Genomic DNA, 17,697 nt, shown 5'->3' with positions numbered 1-17,697 from the left:
GCAACGGTTCTCGGTAAAAAATCGAACCATACGGTTCTCCACTTACGGACCGCACTTGCACTGCGGTCCATCTCGAATGACGACGCATCTATTGGTTAATATGGTTTGTTTAAAATAGCAACGTGGAAAACAGACAGAGTTCAGATAATGTATGTTTCAGTCGATGGATGCACAAAACGTTACAACAACGATAATCAGAAAGCGTGAACAAAACAGTCACTCTTTGTAAACTGTTAACTGCGAGTGCCGTCTGCTCTAATGTCCAGTCATTTACGCCGTCATCACCCGGGTGTTGATAGCGTGCGAGCGCAGGTGAGACCTGAACAGCACACGTTGCTGTCTGTATTTAAACTAACTCGTTTAAGCCTTGCTGATTTAAACCTTCAAGAACAAGACGCGAAAGAGAACTCGCACGCGCTGTGAGAAGATTTGTGTGCGCTCATCCGAAGCGCGCACACGCTTATTCCAGTCAGCGCGCAAATACTGAGTTCTCTTTCAAGTCTTGCGCTTCGGCGGCCACATTCATACAAAAATTATGTCAACATGCCCGTCCTAGCGAGTATCCTAGCAAACGTATATTAGTCGAGAAAGACAGCGCATGTGGAACAGTATATGTACTGGATCGTGCATGTCTTAAAGGGAAATCAACTATTCCTGCTGCCTGTATTTAATGTTAAATCAAACAACAAAAAACAAAGAAATCACTCACTGCTCTTGACTGAATAGTTTTTGTAACTTCAATAATGATTAATCTTTATTTATTTTATACAGTAAAGATAATATGCAGTGATATTTTATATTTGATTACTATTTGGAAACTGAATACCTGAAAAACCTGAAAAGCACTGTTCCTGGATCTGTTTTTTCGCTCTTCTTTATTCTTTTTTATGTAGGCTATTAAGTATCGGATCGGGACTCGGTATCGGCAGATACTCAAAATCAAATGACTCGGACTCAGACTCGAGGGCAAAAAAACGTGATCGGGACATCCCTAGTACTGTTACTAGAGCTACCCAAAAATGTATTTAATTTTAAGTTCTGTTAATGTAAAATACATTCTGATGACTTGTAAACGTGTTTCATTGTTTTGAGTTGTATGAACACTTCTTTTAACTGGGCTGGGATTTATATTTTCCATCATGCTTTGCCCATGGCACTTGAAAGGGAAAGTAAATGCTAAAATTAAGTGTTATATGGATATGTTAATAATGGATACCATTTCCTGGGAATGTGCATGTTCATATAGAACAGTTTTTCTATACATTAACGCAAGAGAGTCTGTGTTATGTGTGGATAATGCAGGAAAGATGCACGTTTTTGTGTGTCTCTTCTCTGCTCTCCATGCGGCAGCCACATTCCTCGGTGCCATAAAACTTGTAACTAAGAATTTCTCGGGTGATGGAAGCCAGACCCCAGAGTGAACTTAAAACTATTGGTTAACTAACAAATAGTTGTGTCTGATTTGTCTCAGTCATTACATATCTTTATAGTTTAAGGTGGTTTTGGGGTTGAATTTCAAGTTTCATTCTCCTGGAAGCTATTAATTCACTGTGGTGGTCAGAACAAATATATTATCCCAAGTTCTATACTATTTTGTCCACATATAAAACTAAAATCAAGCATTTTAAATTCACAAGTGATTTGGATATTACAAAATTATAATTTGCACAGTATGATTAGTAAGATTTGCAAAAGATTACATTTAACAGTGTTATAAAATTATTAGTGTTTTTAATATTATCTTCAACTGAACATAATATACAGCAAAGATAACCTAAAGAAAAAAACAGGGGAAATTGGCATATCCACTATTGGCCAATACAAAGCTTTAATACAGCTTCTACCAAGCAACAGGTGAATTTGTGCCAAACATACCAACATTCAGCTTTTGATGTCAACAACAATACATATAGGAAGTGTTTTCAAATCCCTTTAAAATAGTTTTCTTCCTTTGCAGGTTTAATTTTATTATAATGAACTATAGTGCAAATGCTCTGTTCATTTGAATAAGGGTAAACGCTGCAATCAGAAGCCTGGTGTGCACCAAACAAGCAGACCAAGACCCACCATTTCAGGGGTTCTCGGACCAATACAAATAAACTGGTAAAGTTTGACTGAAATATGAACACAACTCAACACCAAAGACATCTAAACAAACCAAAAACAGGATGTGATGTCAAAACGTAAGCCTAAAAAGGACGGAATGCTCAAGGACAGCTGTTTTTTCTCGTCATAAGAGCGATGTTGCCCATTACATTTGGTACAGGTGTCTGAACAGCCGTCTCCTTGAAGCAGATCTTTGTTTGTGTGTGCAATGGTCGGGAACTACTTTACTCATTGTATACACTCTTTGTGAGATCTCAGCTGGTAAAAATACCATCATATATGTACGCACCTATATCAAGCACATTTAGCCCAGCACACGGCATTGTTTTGGATGTACTGTAAATTCCATCATAAAATATACATCATAAAATCTGCCTTTTCTTTTGTATCTTCAGGTACATGTTAAAAATGACAGTGTGAACACTAAATGGGGATTAAATTTTCTTTTTGGTCTGGACAAAAGAACAATCTAAAAATGTGAACACACCCTTAAAACTTGACAAGCTTATTTAATTTGCAATTCTAACTATGCCTGATTTAATTAGTTGAATGTTATTGTTTGCATTTACCATTGTTATGTTCCTGCAATCAAAACAGCCCTATGACCCAATTTGGGTCATGACCCACTACTGGCTTACAGCACCTCTCTCTTTCTCACCATCTGTTTTTCCTTCTCTGACAGACAGAGGGTGCTTTCTTTACTGCCCGGCACTGACAGCTCTGAGGAATGTTACGTGGCTGCTGCCACCCCCTGGAGCTCACCTGTCCAATTCAAGGTTGGATAAACAGTCATGACCTTACCGCACATATCACAACTCCTCAGGGATGGTGTCCTGTACCACACATCCATTTACTTGCAACCTAAATTTCACTGTATTTTAAGTATCAAGTGAAGGCCTGTTTATTTAGAACTGTACCATGGTATCTAATCACGGTCATTCCCTTTTGCAATTATCTGTGATAACCGAAGTTTAAATTTCAAACATTTTGTCTAAGAATATAAAACACATAAAGATAGTCAAAGGTCTTCCATCATATGATGAAATAAAGTTTTGTGGATGTAATCAGACTGCAATGTATTATATTTAGGGATGCACCGATATGAAAATTTCGTCCGATACCGATAATTCTATTTTTATATTTAAATATAAAATTCTATTTTTTATTTAAAAGCTGATAATCAATATATTGGCCGATAAATCAAAAATGAAAATTTGTACATAATTTTTGAGAGATTACATAAAAGTATCACCATTAAAAGCCATGTCCCAAGCACACGATTGTAATGTTTGTTCTCATTATAATATTATGTAGCCTTTATGACAGACTTGCGCTGTACATGTTGTACTTAACTGTATTTTCCTTTTTTGAAGTGATTTCAATCATATTTCAAGCAATTCAAAACCATAATGGACAGAGCGCATCTGAAGTGTCTCCGCTGAATTACAAATAATGCATTTTTAATCTGCATTAACCCTCTGGAGTCTAAGGCCTATCGTCCAAAATTTCTTATCGGACTGATAACCTTTACATTAAAAATGAACATATATCGGCCGATACCGACATGGTGGCTGATATATGCATCCCTAATTATATTATATTATATTACATTACATTACATTACATTACATTACATTACATTACATTACATTACATTACATTATATTATATTATATTATATTATATTATATTACATTACATTACATTACATTACATTACATTACATTATATTACATTACATTACATTACATTACATTATATTATATTATATTAATTTTCACAGCATTAAAGTAAATCATATAGGCCTATTTTATTATAATATTCATTATTATATAATATTCAATTCCAAGAAATAAAGTAATGTATTACGCTTACACTGTAAATGACATGAACCAAACAAAATTAAATTCTTAATTGTATGCAAATTAATCGCCAGCACAAAATTTATGATCGTGACAGGCCACATGTCACCAATAAAACTATCACAAATATTGTTATTTTCAGTCAAATGAGGCCTGGTAGTAAAAATTCACACACATGCACACAAAATTAAATGGATGAAGCTTTAAAAAAAATCAATCACTATGTCCTTTTTTAAATAAACTACAAGGTTGTAAGAGAGATTTTAAGGTAGAAATCCTGCAATATTTCTTAAGTCTAATGTGTTTGATGAAGGATTTACACTAAAATATGTTTTATCCCGTGCAACCTTTTTTTTTTAATGTAAAAAAATAAAATAAAATCAAATGTCTCTTCAAAAGTACTATGTAAGAGATCCATGATCAGCCAAATTACTAGTAAAAGAGAAGTTTTATAGCCATTTGTTTTTCTCTGCAGGGCAAAAAGAAAAATGAAATGCACTATTACACGAATGTATCTACATTTCCGTACCATTTAATTTTTTTCCCCCACATTGCTCGAGGAGGCCGTCTAGAAAATCAGGTCAAACCCAGCTGATGAAGAAATTATGTGATTTAATGGCCCCTGAGGGTCAACACAAATATAGCACTGCATTAGCACTGGCCCCTCCTAGGACAGAGCAGCAAGGACATCACCCATAAGCATCAAGAGCGAGACACGACACGGATGAAGCGGATGGTGAAATGATAACGAATAAAATTGCATTATGCCATTCATTTTGGTTCACATATTCAATTTCTTTATGCATACTATCATAAATGTTCATTTCATTATTTGATTAAGTGCAGCTCTTGAATTATTCTGTATTTAAAAAAAAAAAAAAAAAAAATCCTATTAATTAAAGAGTGTGCTTTCATTTCTTCCAACTACTTTTCTTTTATCCTCTTGAACATGCAAGTAAAAAGGTCAGACTTACCTCTTTGACCACTAGGTGGAGAAGAAACTCTTTCCAGCAGGTGTGCGCTCACCTTTCCAATGAATCTTATCTCATTTCATCATCACAACAATAAAATGCAAAGAATGCACTACAAAATCTGTAAGGAAACACATCATGAATCACAATCCAACTGCTCAAAATAGAAAATATTCTCATCCAATATCAAAATGAATGGCATGTGAATGTCATTCTTTAATTTCTGCTTTTTACTTTTTATGAAAAGGCTTTGTACACATCGAAATAAAGCACTGCTGGAGTAACTCTCCCACTGTTTACCATAAAGAACAGATTCCAGGTACAGATGTATACTGCCTTCTGAACTTCATTTGTGTAGTCATTAGCAAAATAAGAATCTACTACAAACACAAACACACCAAGACATGTAGTCTTGTTAAATGAGGTCAGGACAGTTCTAAACAGCAAGGCTTCTTCAAGCATAAAAGTGATAATCTTCTTTTTTTATCTGTACTTAGCATGTCACTTTACTTAATAGATACTGCCAGAAAGGGTTTGGTTAGCAGGCATACGTGTGGCTCAGTGGGTATTCTTGTAAAACCACCACAAAGATTCTATCAAAAAATGCATCTGGAGAAATACAGAACATAGTATTCTTATCTAAAGTTGGGTTCAGAATCTAATGTATGTAGATGTGGAAATAAGGAGCAGAAATACTAAAACAAAATGAACAAATATTTAAGATTCTGCACTATTTCAAGGTCACTAATCATAATAAACAAACTTGTGACACTGTCCATGCAACTTTTATGTAAGACGTTCACACATTATTGAATATGCTCATTTGATGCTCATTTTGAACATTACCATCAGGCTTTAACCTGTGAAGTTCAGACAGCTCTGCTGTTATTAAAGCAAAAGAGGTAATACCGAATACATATTTTCAAATAAATACATTTTTCAATTCAACTTATCACTCAAATTATGTTAATTAAAAATATCTAGTTTATTTATTTAACTATTTTACCCAAACAATTCATTATACAGTTTTTGAGTGTGTTATATAAGCAGCAAAACATCTCTGAAATACTTAGGCTACATGACTCAGAAGTTGAGGTTTCTCATAAAATACCTTTGGAAAAAGAATACTTGGCCAATAGTGTGGTATAATGATGGTCTATTCAGACTAAAATACCATGGTACTTTGAAATAACATGGTATTGTATGATTACTCTGCTTATTTACCGTGGTATTTACATGGTAGCTACTCCAAGGTAAAAAATAATACAAAATAAAACAGGTTACAGGTTATAACATGTGCTGTCAGTGTTTAATAGGCTACTTTAGTTTGAATGTGTTGTAATGTAAGCCTACTTGTTACTTGTAATACGAGTCATCACATGCTGCGCGTGCATGATCTTCATCGCTGACAAACGATATGCATTTGAAGATTTGGTTTCAATTACTTCATTTAAAGGTTTTGTTTTGCAATTGCTCGGTGAATATCCAATTATTTTGCTCACTGTGTCGTAAAGCATGTTTTAACGTGTAAGGTTTTACTATGTGAGAAACCTTCCCGATTCAGTAGGCTACGTGAGTGATCTGATATTCATACTCACATGCCGAATCGCGGAACGATTCTGGGCTGCGCTTCATAATAAAGTATAAAAATATAAATTGATCGTAGAACCAGTCCTGACAGCTTTGCCACACAATAGACGAATACACACACACGCAAAAAGATTCATTCAGGCATTGGTATTTTTGATTGATTACAACCGACAGGAAATACAGACGCGCAAGATTCCTAAAAAGAACCGACTCAAAAGAGTGATTCATTCGCGAATCGGGCGTCGTGATTTCTGATTGTAAACAATCACGTCACTTGAAATATCGATGAAATATCGTCAGGGAAAATATTTCTCAGGTCAGTGTACGGTCTTTTCTATAGCCAAAAACTAATTTATCAGTAACATTTCACTGTGGAAGAACACACGAGACGTTAGCTTGATAAACGGGCGTTCACTTAACGCTAGGAGTAACTGTTATTTTAAAATAAAAAAATATCGCCTAATATGATGTTACATAGCCAATGAGGTAATAAAACAACAATGCCTCTCGTGCAGTAGTGATAAGTCATTAGAGTTCTATAGGGAAAGTGCACAGAAACACCTGCCATGATGCAAATATATGAGATAAATAATGAGTGCTAATATTAATAAAGCTAACGATGCTTGACAGATCTAGGCTAGCACAGCTCCCTTAGCAGGTCACTGGCAGAGGATTGGGAAGCTCATTGGATGTGGTGAAATGAGGGATAGAGGTGGACAGAGGGAACGGCTCAGGGTTTAGAGAGAGGGAGAGCTCAAGACAGAGGGGAGCTGTGGTTAATTAGCAGTGACAGTTCCACGGTTGGTCCAGCATTGGTTCAGACAGCTGCAGGCTGCTGCCAGCTACCAGTGCCACACGTTGCCACTCTCATTCTCTCTTCATTTCAATCTTCTAGATAGATACGTTTCTCCCATTCACTCACTCAGGTGTTTGCTTAGCTCATTTACTTTTTCATGCAAGAGCACAAATCCAGTGAGAAATCAGGGGAAGCAAAGTATGGCTTCAGAATCTTTCTTTATTTGTGTAATCACAATGACTTCTTGTTCTGTGGTGAAGACTTCCCACATTCTGCTGAATGCAGTTGGAGTGGTAAATATGCAGAAGGCAGCAAAAATATTCACAGATAGCTCATTTTGGACACCAGGTCTGGGAAGAAAAGTGTTGTACTTCTGTTTTAAAGGGATAGTTAACCCAAAAATTAAAATTCTGTCATAATTTACTCCCCTTTAAATTGTTCCAAGCCTGTATGAGTTTCTTTATTCTGCTGAACACAAAAGAAGATATTTTAAAGAATATATGAAACCAAACAGCTGATGGACCCCATTTACTTCCATTTTTTTCATACTACAGAAGTCAATGGGGTCCATCAACTGGTCCATCAACTGTCAGCAGAAGACAGAAATTCATACGGGTTTGGAAAATGATTAAATTTAAATGATTAAAATTAAAAATGAAAATATAAAAATAAAAGCGATAAAATTCTATAATAGTAGCCTATATAAATAATACTAAATCAACACTTGTGCACCTTATACAAATTTACCATACGTTTAGTAACACTATTGTATCTGAACAAAAATGTTGTACTAAATATATGAAGGGTGATGGAAAATAAAGTGCTTTGCTTCTTTTGTTTTTTATGTCACAGTTACATTGATCTAACCAGACTATGTCAAAGACCTCTTAAGAGCTGTTGATTTAGAGAAGTGCCATCAGGCCCAGGAGAGAGAAGAGCAAAAGGTAGGTTTGGACTTCCTCTATGCATTTCTTATACAATAATGTAGACAAATGAGTGCTCCATTTTTTAATCACATTATAATACAGTCACATTGATGTAACCATAATGAGGTCAGTATTAAGAATGGATGGTCCATCAGCCTCTTTAAAAGATCTCTCTTTTGTGGGGACATTGTCTTTGTCAGGGAGGGAAAAACTGAATTTTTAATGATTATTTGTGAGATAAAATTACAGATTTTTTACTTTATCTCTAAAAAATGATCCCTTTAACGATAGGAAATTTGAACATAAACTGGCAGCAGCAGATGAAAATAGTCTTAACCATAATAAGTTCTCTTCATTTACACATTATATCACAAGTATAAGACAAGTTTACATTTATAATAATAAAACATCTCAAATGTAATGCATTGACATGCAATGTCAATAACATTCATAACAGGCTAAAACATTTTGTCATTTCTGAGGGGCTTCTCAGATTGAGGACCCTGGCAGTCAGAGGCCAGTCCAAAACACTTCTTTGGTTGGTCTTAATAGTTAAATTATGGTTAATGAAAACTAATTAAACCAAGTCAACTCTTTTCAAGCTGTTAGATAACAGACTATATAATTTGCATATTGCACAACATGATTTTTTCACCATGCACGTGTTTCTTTTACCACTGACAACTTGGTCTTTGTGGCTGCCGCAGGTTTACTTTTAGTTTTGCTTTTCATTTACTATAATACACATCCAGACGCAGATTCAGAACGACTGTATCCAAGTTTGAAGTACCATCGTGACTTCACAGTACAAAGTGGAGCTCTTCCGATGTTATCAGATGTACGAAGCTGTCAAAGGGAGCGCCCAATCGCGTCGTGTCGTTCCTCTGATGCCGGCGAATACTTCCTGGTCCAAAGTTGTGTGTACACAAATCAAAAGTCATTTGAGCATGAAGTCGGATGGTGAACTCACATTAGGGAATTGCACTTCAACGGACAGACACACACTTCTCTAAACTGAGGAACAGGGAAGTTCATAGTATTCATTCTTCAGCGTTGACACTTTGCGAACATGATGCAAACAGATGAACACTATCAGTGCAACGGAACCCTGAAGTCTCGTTGTGATCAGAAACACCAGGAAAAGAACAGTTTGAAAAATGGATATCACATAAATGAAAAGGTATGTCAAACTGCATCACTTCGGCTCAGTGTATGGCAAAATACGTCAAGTTAAACGTGAAAGTTTAAAAATGAAAGTTAAAGGGGTAGTCCTTAAAGATGACTCGAAGTAGTTTTTAAATACAACGCTGTTACATAAGATTTTGACTTAGCATGGAATTTGAATTGGGAGGTCCAGCTCATTTCACCGAATCGGTTCGCCCAGGTGGTTCGTTTAATGAATCCTGTCAGACGAACGAGTCACCAATTCGTTTGAGTCATCACTAAAATATGCTTTAAAGTTCATGAGCGCTTTTGGTATTTCATAATTGTTTATCCTTATCAAAATATTTAAATAGTAACCATATAGTAAGTTTAACTAACATTTGTGTTAGTAACCACAGGCAAAATTAGTGTGGCTTCTCTAATTTAACTATGGTCTCTACAAACAAACTATGGCATTTGTCATTAAAAGTTTCCTATTGGTTATGAAAGATATGGTTTAAGCACACTTAGAAATGACATTTATTATTAAATTATGTTAATAATACTGTTTAGTTCATGTAGTAGGCCTTTATGTTTTAAATATCATTTGTCTGCTAAGTTACAGTGCCATTAAAATAATATTAACTATATTATAATGTTTTGTTAACCTGTGAAATTGCAGGTGCAGAGAAATGGCAAGGGAAACGGTTTCCATCAGCCTCGAGTTAGGGGTGAAGATTCATTCGAGGAAGCCCCCATGTATGTGGCTGTCCTGACATACATGGGCTATGGAATTGTCATCCTGTTTGGCTATTTCAGAGACTTATTAAGAGCTCTTGGTTTAGAGAAATGCCATCAGGCCCAGGAGAGAGAAGAGCAAAAGGTAGGTATACATTTTGCACAGTAACCACCATGTTTTGATTGAAGAAAGTTAGTTTGTTCTAGTTTGTCTTGCTCTAGTTTCCATACACGATGGGAAGAAAATCTTTTTTTATTATTATTATTTTGATCATTACCTCATGTAAACCTTCTACTGAATTGGTAGGACTTTTTATTTGGGATTAGAATAACAACTTTCTTTTGTGTCTAAAAGGCAAATGTTCTGAGAGTTGCATACTTAACATTTAAAAAATAACCATAAAAAGACAAGTATTAGGCAGATTTATTCTCAAACATAAAGTGTTTTCTTTCGTGTCATTTTATTTACACACTGTACACAGTATGGAAAATCTCCATGATATGTGTGAGGTGATGCTGGGGAGGTTAAAGATGCAATTAAACCCCAAAGGAGAGTGACTTCATTATTTTTGCTCTCAGTCTGTCCGTTGAGAAAACATGCCTCTTTTATGCACATTTCTCACTTAAAGCTTGTGGTATTACATTAGATGTGATTATTCAAAGGCATAAATTTTTAAAGTTAAGTTGGCAAGATCACAACAGGGTAAGCTTTCAGAGGAAGTCACACCTTTAGTAAAATAGTGTTATATCGGTATGAGTGAACACATTGGGAATTTTCTGCTCTGTGCTTGCCATGTTTTCCATGATCAGCGTAAAACACTGTAGCCAAATTGGCACTGTCTAAATCTTCTAAGTTAGCTGTAAACTTTAAAGTGCACAAATGCAAAACAGTAAGAAGTGAGTGCAACAGTGTAGGAATGCTGGTATAGCACCACCTTTTGCCAAAATTATCCAATGAAAATAAATATATGAACCGGAAAGAACAGGTTTTACTTCAGTGCTGCACATTTCACAGAGTGTGCTTGATATGTAGTAGGCCTATACACTCCATTAGCATTTAAGAGCAAAATTTACATGTGTCCCCAAATGATCTCACAGCAATTCCATTCTCACTTGTCCTGTTTAACAGGGGTTTCTACATTGCAAAGCTTTAAACTATGCTTTGTGCTAAATGAAAACAAAAGAGAACAGTTTTTCTTTCAACTTTCTTGGTGTCTTAAGAGAACACTTTGAATGCGTGATCTGAAATGCTGGGCAAAGATCCGAGACCTATTTGGTGACCAGAAAAACTATTTGACCTATTTGGTGGGCAGTCAAAAGCTAAATGCAAAAAAAAAAAAACAACATGTGAAAGTCATGCAGTTTGCTGCGCCTTTGTTATTTTCTGGTGTCTTAACTGTCCCCATAACTAGGATTCTGAGCATTTTAAAGTAGGTTTAATAAATTCAGCACAATGAGGAGTCTGCTTAGCCTCTCCATTGTTCTTTGGCAGAGTTTACTTAAGGACAAGATGTGGGTGAGTCTCTCAGGACTCTGATACTCACAGAGCAGATGGTTTTGAAACATTCACCCGGTTGTAACTACCCACGTGCAAACAGTGTCTTTTTATGGCTGTTCTTGGGTCAGCTGTGCCTCTTCTTTTTTAATGAGTAGGGAATATTGCGGAAGGGAATCATGAAATACTGAATTTAGGTTGTTTTAAAAGTGCTTCTGATCGTTATGGTGTAACTGATTTTTTGTATTACAGGACTTTGTTCCCCTTTACCAAGATTTTGAAAACTTCTACACCCGGAACCTGTACATGAGAGTCAGGGACAACTGGAACCGGCCCATATGCAGTTTACCCGGTCCGGTTTTTGATCTCATGGAAAGAGTATCGGATGATAACAACTGGACGTTTAGGTAAATCTATGGTTTTTGTAAAACAAGCTATTATCACTGTTGAAAATAGCAGGATATATTTTTGGTGTTGGTTCCTTGTACAAAATGTCCTAGGCTTTTTAACTTTAACCTTTCAAGTCTCCCTGTAGTCAATAATTATATCCCCTAAAACTCATCTTGGATTACCAAAATGACATATTTAAATTATTTTCTTGTGAAAAAAATTCCTTCATGCCTTAAAATCTTGAATGTAACTCTACACCCTTGCTTCAATTAGTATACACCGATCTATGAATATGCTAATTAGCCCCGCCTCCACTCACACACATTAGCTCAGCGATCCACTCGGTCAACTTACTGAAGTAAACGCTGCACAATCGTATCGAATTTTACAACGTCGGACAGATGACGGTAATCAATGCGATTAGCTTTTTGCTTGAATACATTATCAAACAGCAATGTGTTGCTAATGTTACACAAACTATGTTCCCATTTGTCAGAGTCAGACAGCTGCCTTCTAACAATCAGTATCCTTAAAAACATTTTGAACAACTCAGAACGTCAGTGGAGAAAGGCATATAGTTCATCGTAGCATCATAATATATATCATATACCCGCTATATTGCTAAATCTACACGATTTTTCATATCAACAGAAGAATATACCGGGATTACCAGGCTTCACTTGAGACTCCTCCCCTGTTTGCGCCATAGTTAATAATATGCTAAAGCTTGCCGGCACATTGACGTGATTGGTTGCAAGGTAGTTTGTGACATCACAAACACCAGCGATTTCAAAACGTGTCTTTGAAACTGTCTTTAGATCACTGCAGTTTTAAAGAGAAAATACTCAGCAATGCCGTTGACTTATGAATTTGTAAGAAAAATATCCATATTTAAAACTTTACAAAGCTTAACTAGCTTCTGCCGGACAACTGTACGCAGAATATGCAAGTCATTTTGCGGTGGAAGAGTATCCTTTGACCTGACGCGCAACGTATTGATGAACGCGAAGGCACAGAGGATAGAGCAAAACAAATCACCGGTCACGAATTATAAGTCTAAAACGATATTTTTAAAGAGAAATTAATCTTAAATTTGTTGCACAGCCCTATTTGTTTGAACCGCGAGAGGCGTCTAAGTTTACAATACTCCTACTTCCTGCGTCATACATCGCATAAGAGGATTACTCATTTGGCACAATATTCTGTGTACGGTCGTCTGCCGGAAACTAGTCATTTGAATTTATAAAGTTTTAAATATGGATATTTTATGTAATGATGCTGAAAATTTGGCTTTGCATCATAGGAATAAATTCCATTTTAATATATATTAGAATAGAAAACACTCGTTTGAAATTGTAATAATATTTCAAAATATTGACACTGTTTTTACTGTATTTTGGATCATAAATGACTTCTTTTAAAACATTCAAATTTTACAGTCCCTAAACCTTTGAACATTAATGTATACTATATAATATCAATATATTATTAATACATTTCATTAGAGAAGAAATATTAAGTGGCAATTATATGATTTTTCCTAATTTTCTTCCCATTTTCTTAATTTTGTTCTGTAATTTCAGCTAATTCTATTTATTATGTCTTTCAACGGCCGCCCTAACACTAATATTTCAGTTCCACCCAAGAACAAGAAGGATCTATATACAGGCTAGTCAGGATAAATCAGTATCTATAACAGTTTGGTTGATGTGTTTCTTTTCTGTCAGGTTAACAGGGAGAACCATTGAGAACGTCATAAACATGGGCTCCTACAACTACCTGGGTTTCGCTGAAAACAATGTTGACTTCCTAAAAACCGTAGCAGAGAAGACCAGACAGTACGGGGTGGGCGTCTGCAGCACAAGACAGGAACTAGGTATTTGCGTGGTTACACCTCAACCGAAACAGACCTACAATCACAGAAACAGGTCACCTATAACATGCAACATTGTTTGCTTTAAGAACAAGCATGGTAGCTTGTTTAGCAACTATTGTGGTTTAGTTAATGCCACCATAAACCTGTCAAAAGCATTTTTTCCACTTGTGATCTGACTTGCTTTGAGCAGCATTCACAGAATTCCTTCTTCACCAATAGATTTATTAAAGGCCTAACCTGTTTTTGAATTTGCAGCATAAGTTGATGATTGACTGATCTGTTTCATACTCTACAGGTTTATTACATGTGTTTTGATCAAATGACACATAATGATCTTCCTGATATTTACATGCTGAAATATGTTTATTTAGTGCATTTGTTGTTGTTGTTGTTTTTTTTTTTGTTTTTTTTACAAATGTCTTGTAGATTGTGTAGGTCAAGAGCTGGCTTGTTTGCACTAAGGCTGAGAGGTGAAATGGTTATCTGTACCACAGTGATGGAAAACCAGGAAATGTCAGGGAACTATAATTACTAACTAATACTATTTTAAAGGCTACTCATTTTGTTTTGGAGGTCTCCTACTATAGGTTTACCTGCATTCCAGGTAAAAAAACAAAAAAAACATTAATTTAACATTTCACATCACCTAATTCCTCAAAGTGTCTGAAAACGGCTCGTTTGAAGATTCGGTCTCTCTAAACCCCTCCTTTCTGAGAGCCTACACTGCTCTGATTGTCAGACGTTCCAGTCTGTTGTGGTTGGTCTAACGCTTATAGCGCATTGCAGAAAAAAATAGTCCATTACCATATCTGAATTTAAGCTCTGGAGGCTTCCTCAGTGCTTTATACACAGTAGCTATGTTTCCATCCAAAGTTGTGAATTTAACTGAGTATCGCATCAAACATTTGCGAATAAAGCAATGTTTCCATCCAGTGTGTCAAAGAGAACAAAATCGTCACTTCCTGATAAACTAACGCTAAATATCACTAAGAAAAATGGAAGTTGCTGCATAGAAGCCACTGTATATACAAATTTTCGTATATAATAAATTATGTGCCATAGAACATGCAGACAAAACACAATACACGCTATCATGTTATCTTGCATTCAGATGGCTGGTGTTTGTGAATGCAGTTGTGTGAGGCGTTTCTTGGAGAGAATTATACCGAACCACTTTAACAATAGACTTTGCTCAGGCATTACAGAATGACCAAAACAGCATTTTGTATGCTGTGCAACGAGATTGGTCATCTGGTTGGTCCACTTATGCCGTCCCATCACAAAATCTTTTTAGATGCGCATCAAGGAATTTATTCAGTAAAAGTGTTTCCATTGTAGTTTATGTGCATGTTTTTGGATTGCATAAAAAATGATCCAACTCAGATGGGAATTTTTAGAATTTATGCGCATCTTGGCATTTCCATCCAGTGTTTTTTTAATGCGATATCCAAAATGCACATAAAAATAGGTGGATGGAAACATAGCTAGTGATGCAAACAATAACCATGGCATTGGTTTTTCCATATCAATTCCAGCATGTGTCCTCATCCTTTTGAAGTGGATTTGCAGCACAGAAAAAAGCATCATCTCGACATGTCGACAGCATGAACCAAACTCTTTCAGGCCTCAGCTACAACTACAGTGTTTGAGGGCAGGTCAAAGTAGATGCTGTTCACAGACAGCCAATGAAGACCATAGGCTGGCATTTTGCAAATGTGCTACATTGTTACATAGGTATGTAACAGGAAGTGAGACTGAAATCGTTGACGACTCGTTTAGGCAGTTCAGAATCGATTCTTTCAGTTCAGAATCGATTCTTTTGAAAAGGGGCAAATTAGCGTGAAAGACAATTTCACAACAATTCCACAAATGCGCCGATGGGAGTGGCAAGTTTTACGCGTGATCTGCTGCTGACGTGTAAATTAAAGAACACAGGCGCAATCAAATAATTTACATAATGACCTCTTCATCAGGTGCAGGTCGACACAGGCGCAACATTTTACGCAACATTTTACATTTACACATACACGTATATAATATAATTAACCAAGCCATGTTGGCCTATATAAATAAGTATATATGTGTACATATATATATATATATATATATATATATCTCCCTTCACGCGCTCTCTGCTCTCTGCAGTGTCTCCTTCTAGCTGCAACAGTTGCAGCCAAGTCGTAAAATGGGTTAAGACATGCTTTTTTGGGCGTTAAATAATGGCGCAAATACCAGTAAATTGACGAGAGCAAACATTAGTAAATCGCGTTGCGTCATTCAAAATTACACTTTGTGAGTGCAGTTACTATAAAATTATATTTAAAAATGCTTAATGAGTCATCACCATGGGTAGATTGGTCATCTGGCAATTCTGGCAAATGCCAGAGGGGCCAGACCTTTTTTTTTTTTTTTTTTATGTGGGCTGGCCAGTTTTCTTTTTAATATATATATATATATATATATATATATATATATATATATATATATATATATATATATATATATATATAAATATAAATAAATAGTTTTTACAGGCCGACAGCGCATAGGACAGATTTTTATTGCTTATTTTTATTGCGATTTCACTATGGTTATAATATTAATAATAATAAATGTTAAGCATTTGGCCCAGTCGGCAACGGCTGGCCAGGTCCCTAGATGGGCTGACCAACCCGCCCCCTTTAGTTACTGTTGCTAGTGCATGTCTGTGCTTTGACAGACAAGAGAGTGCAGGTAACTTTTGATATGAAACAAAGCCTCAAATTGTGTAATTTTTAAAGAAATTTAAACAATAAATACCATTTTGTGGCTCTTTAATGTGTCTTGGCAGATTGCTGTAGCGCCTCAGTTCAAGCGGCCCGTGACACTACACACCATTTTTCAAGTTCAAGTCCACCAAAGTTAATCTACTAACTCACCTAACTGCTTTGTCGGACATAAATGTGGATACGGCGATATGATTGGTTAAATCGCCTGTCAATCAAACTCCCTGCGTAGGGTCAATTCAGTTGTGGTATTGGTATTCAATTGTGCTATTTTGAGACACCATGAATATGAACTAAAATGTGCTTTTAACATACTATCTCTCTCTGTATTAAAATGTATTTAGTTACCACTTGTAGTACACTTATGGGTACAAGTGGTAACTAAATAAATATTCATGGTGTCTTAAAATAGCACAATTGAATACACTTAGATGTTCTTAAAATTATCTTAAGAAGTACTAAAGAAGAGCACTTTAAGTACATTATGGAAATGTACTTTTTTTTTTTTTTTTTTTACCTGGGAATGCGCGTGTCCGTGGGTGGGGCTGTGTGGGTATGGTAATGTGGTCTGGTGTGTTTACAGTGCCAGGGCTGAATTTTTGTCCCAGTCCGCCCCTGGTAATCACAGACAACTTTCATGGAAATTCACTGTTAAGAGGGTATGGAAACCCTGATGGTGTTTTAGAGATTAGACCTGTTTAGTGGCACAATTCTAAGTACTTTGGTTTGACCATTGTTCTGACATCTGGTTATTCTGGTTTGTTGCGTGTGTCTGTGACATTTTTTAGCTGCTTGATGACTGTTGCTACCTGTTCTGACAACAGCAAGGCTGTAAAACATCACGTGACATTAGCACAGTTGGGCAAAGTACACATAAGAGTAAAGCTGGAATTATTTTTGCCACTGTTTTATTACACTTTCTCTGTGTCACTTTTTTGTTTTCTCCTCATACATATAATCTTACACAGTAAATAATCCCTCTTAATGACATGATTGTTTCATCAGATATAACAGACAAAAACAATTAGATAGTAAAGTA

At 35.9% G+C, this 17,697-nt stretch overlaps 1 protein-coding gene across 1 annotated transcript in view; it reads left to right on the top strand.

Annotated features, from left to right (window-relative positions):
- The first annotated feature begins 8,978 nt into the window (after positions 1–8,978).
- The window catches only part of sptlc3 (serine palmitoyltransferase, long chain base subunit 3), a 40,555-nt gene continuing 31,836 nt past the window's right edge, over positions 8,979–17,697 (top strand). The window contains exons 1-4 of the mRNA XM_067386597.1: positions 8,979–9,431; positions 10,077–10,277; positions 11,880–12,034; positions 13,745–13,893. Of these exons, the coding sequence (XP_067242698.1) occupies positions 9,321–9,431; positions 10,077–10,277; positions 11,880–12,034; positions 13,745–13,893 (616 nt within the window). The 5' untranslated portion in view covers positions 8,979–9,320. The remainder of the gene's footprint in view (positions 9,432–10,076; positions 10,278–11,879; positions 12,035–13,744; positions 13,894–17,697) is intronic.

This window comes from Chanodichthys erythropterus, chromosome 5 (genome assembly GCF_024489055.1).
Source record: "Chanodichthys erythropterus isolate Z2021 chromosome 5, ASM2448905v1, whole genome shotgun sequence".
NCBI lineage: Eukaryota > Metazoa > Chordata > Actinopteri > Cypriniformes > Xenocyprididae > Chanodichthys > Chanodichthys erythropterus.
The sequence above is the reverse complement of the archived record's forward strand: the minus strand, read 5'-3'. Positions and strand labels throughout refer to the sequence as shown.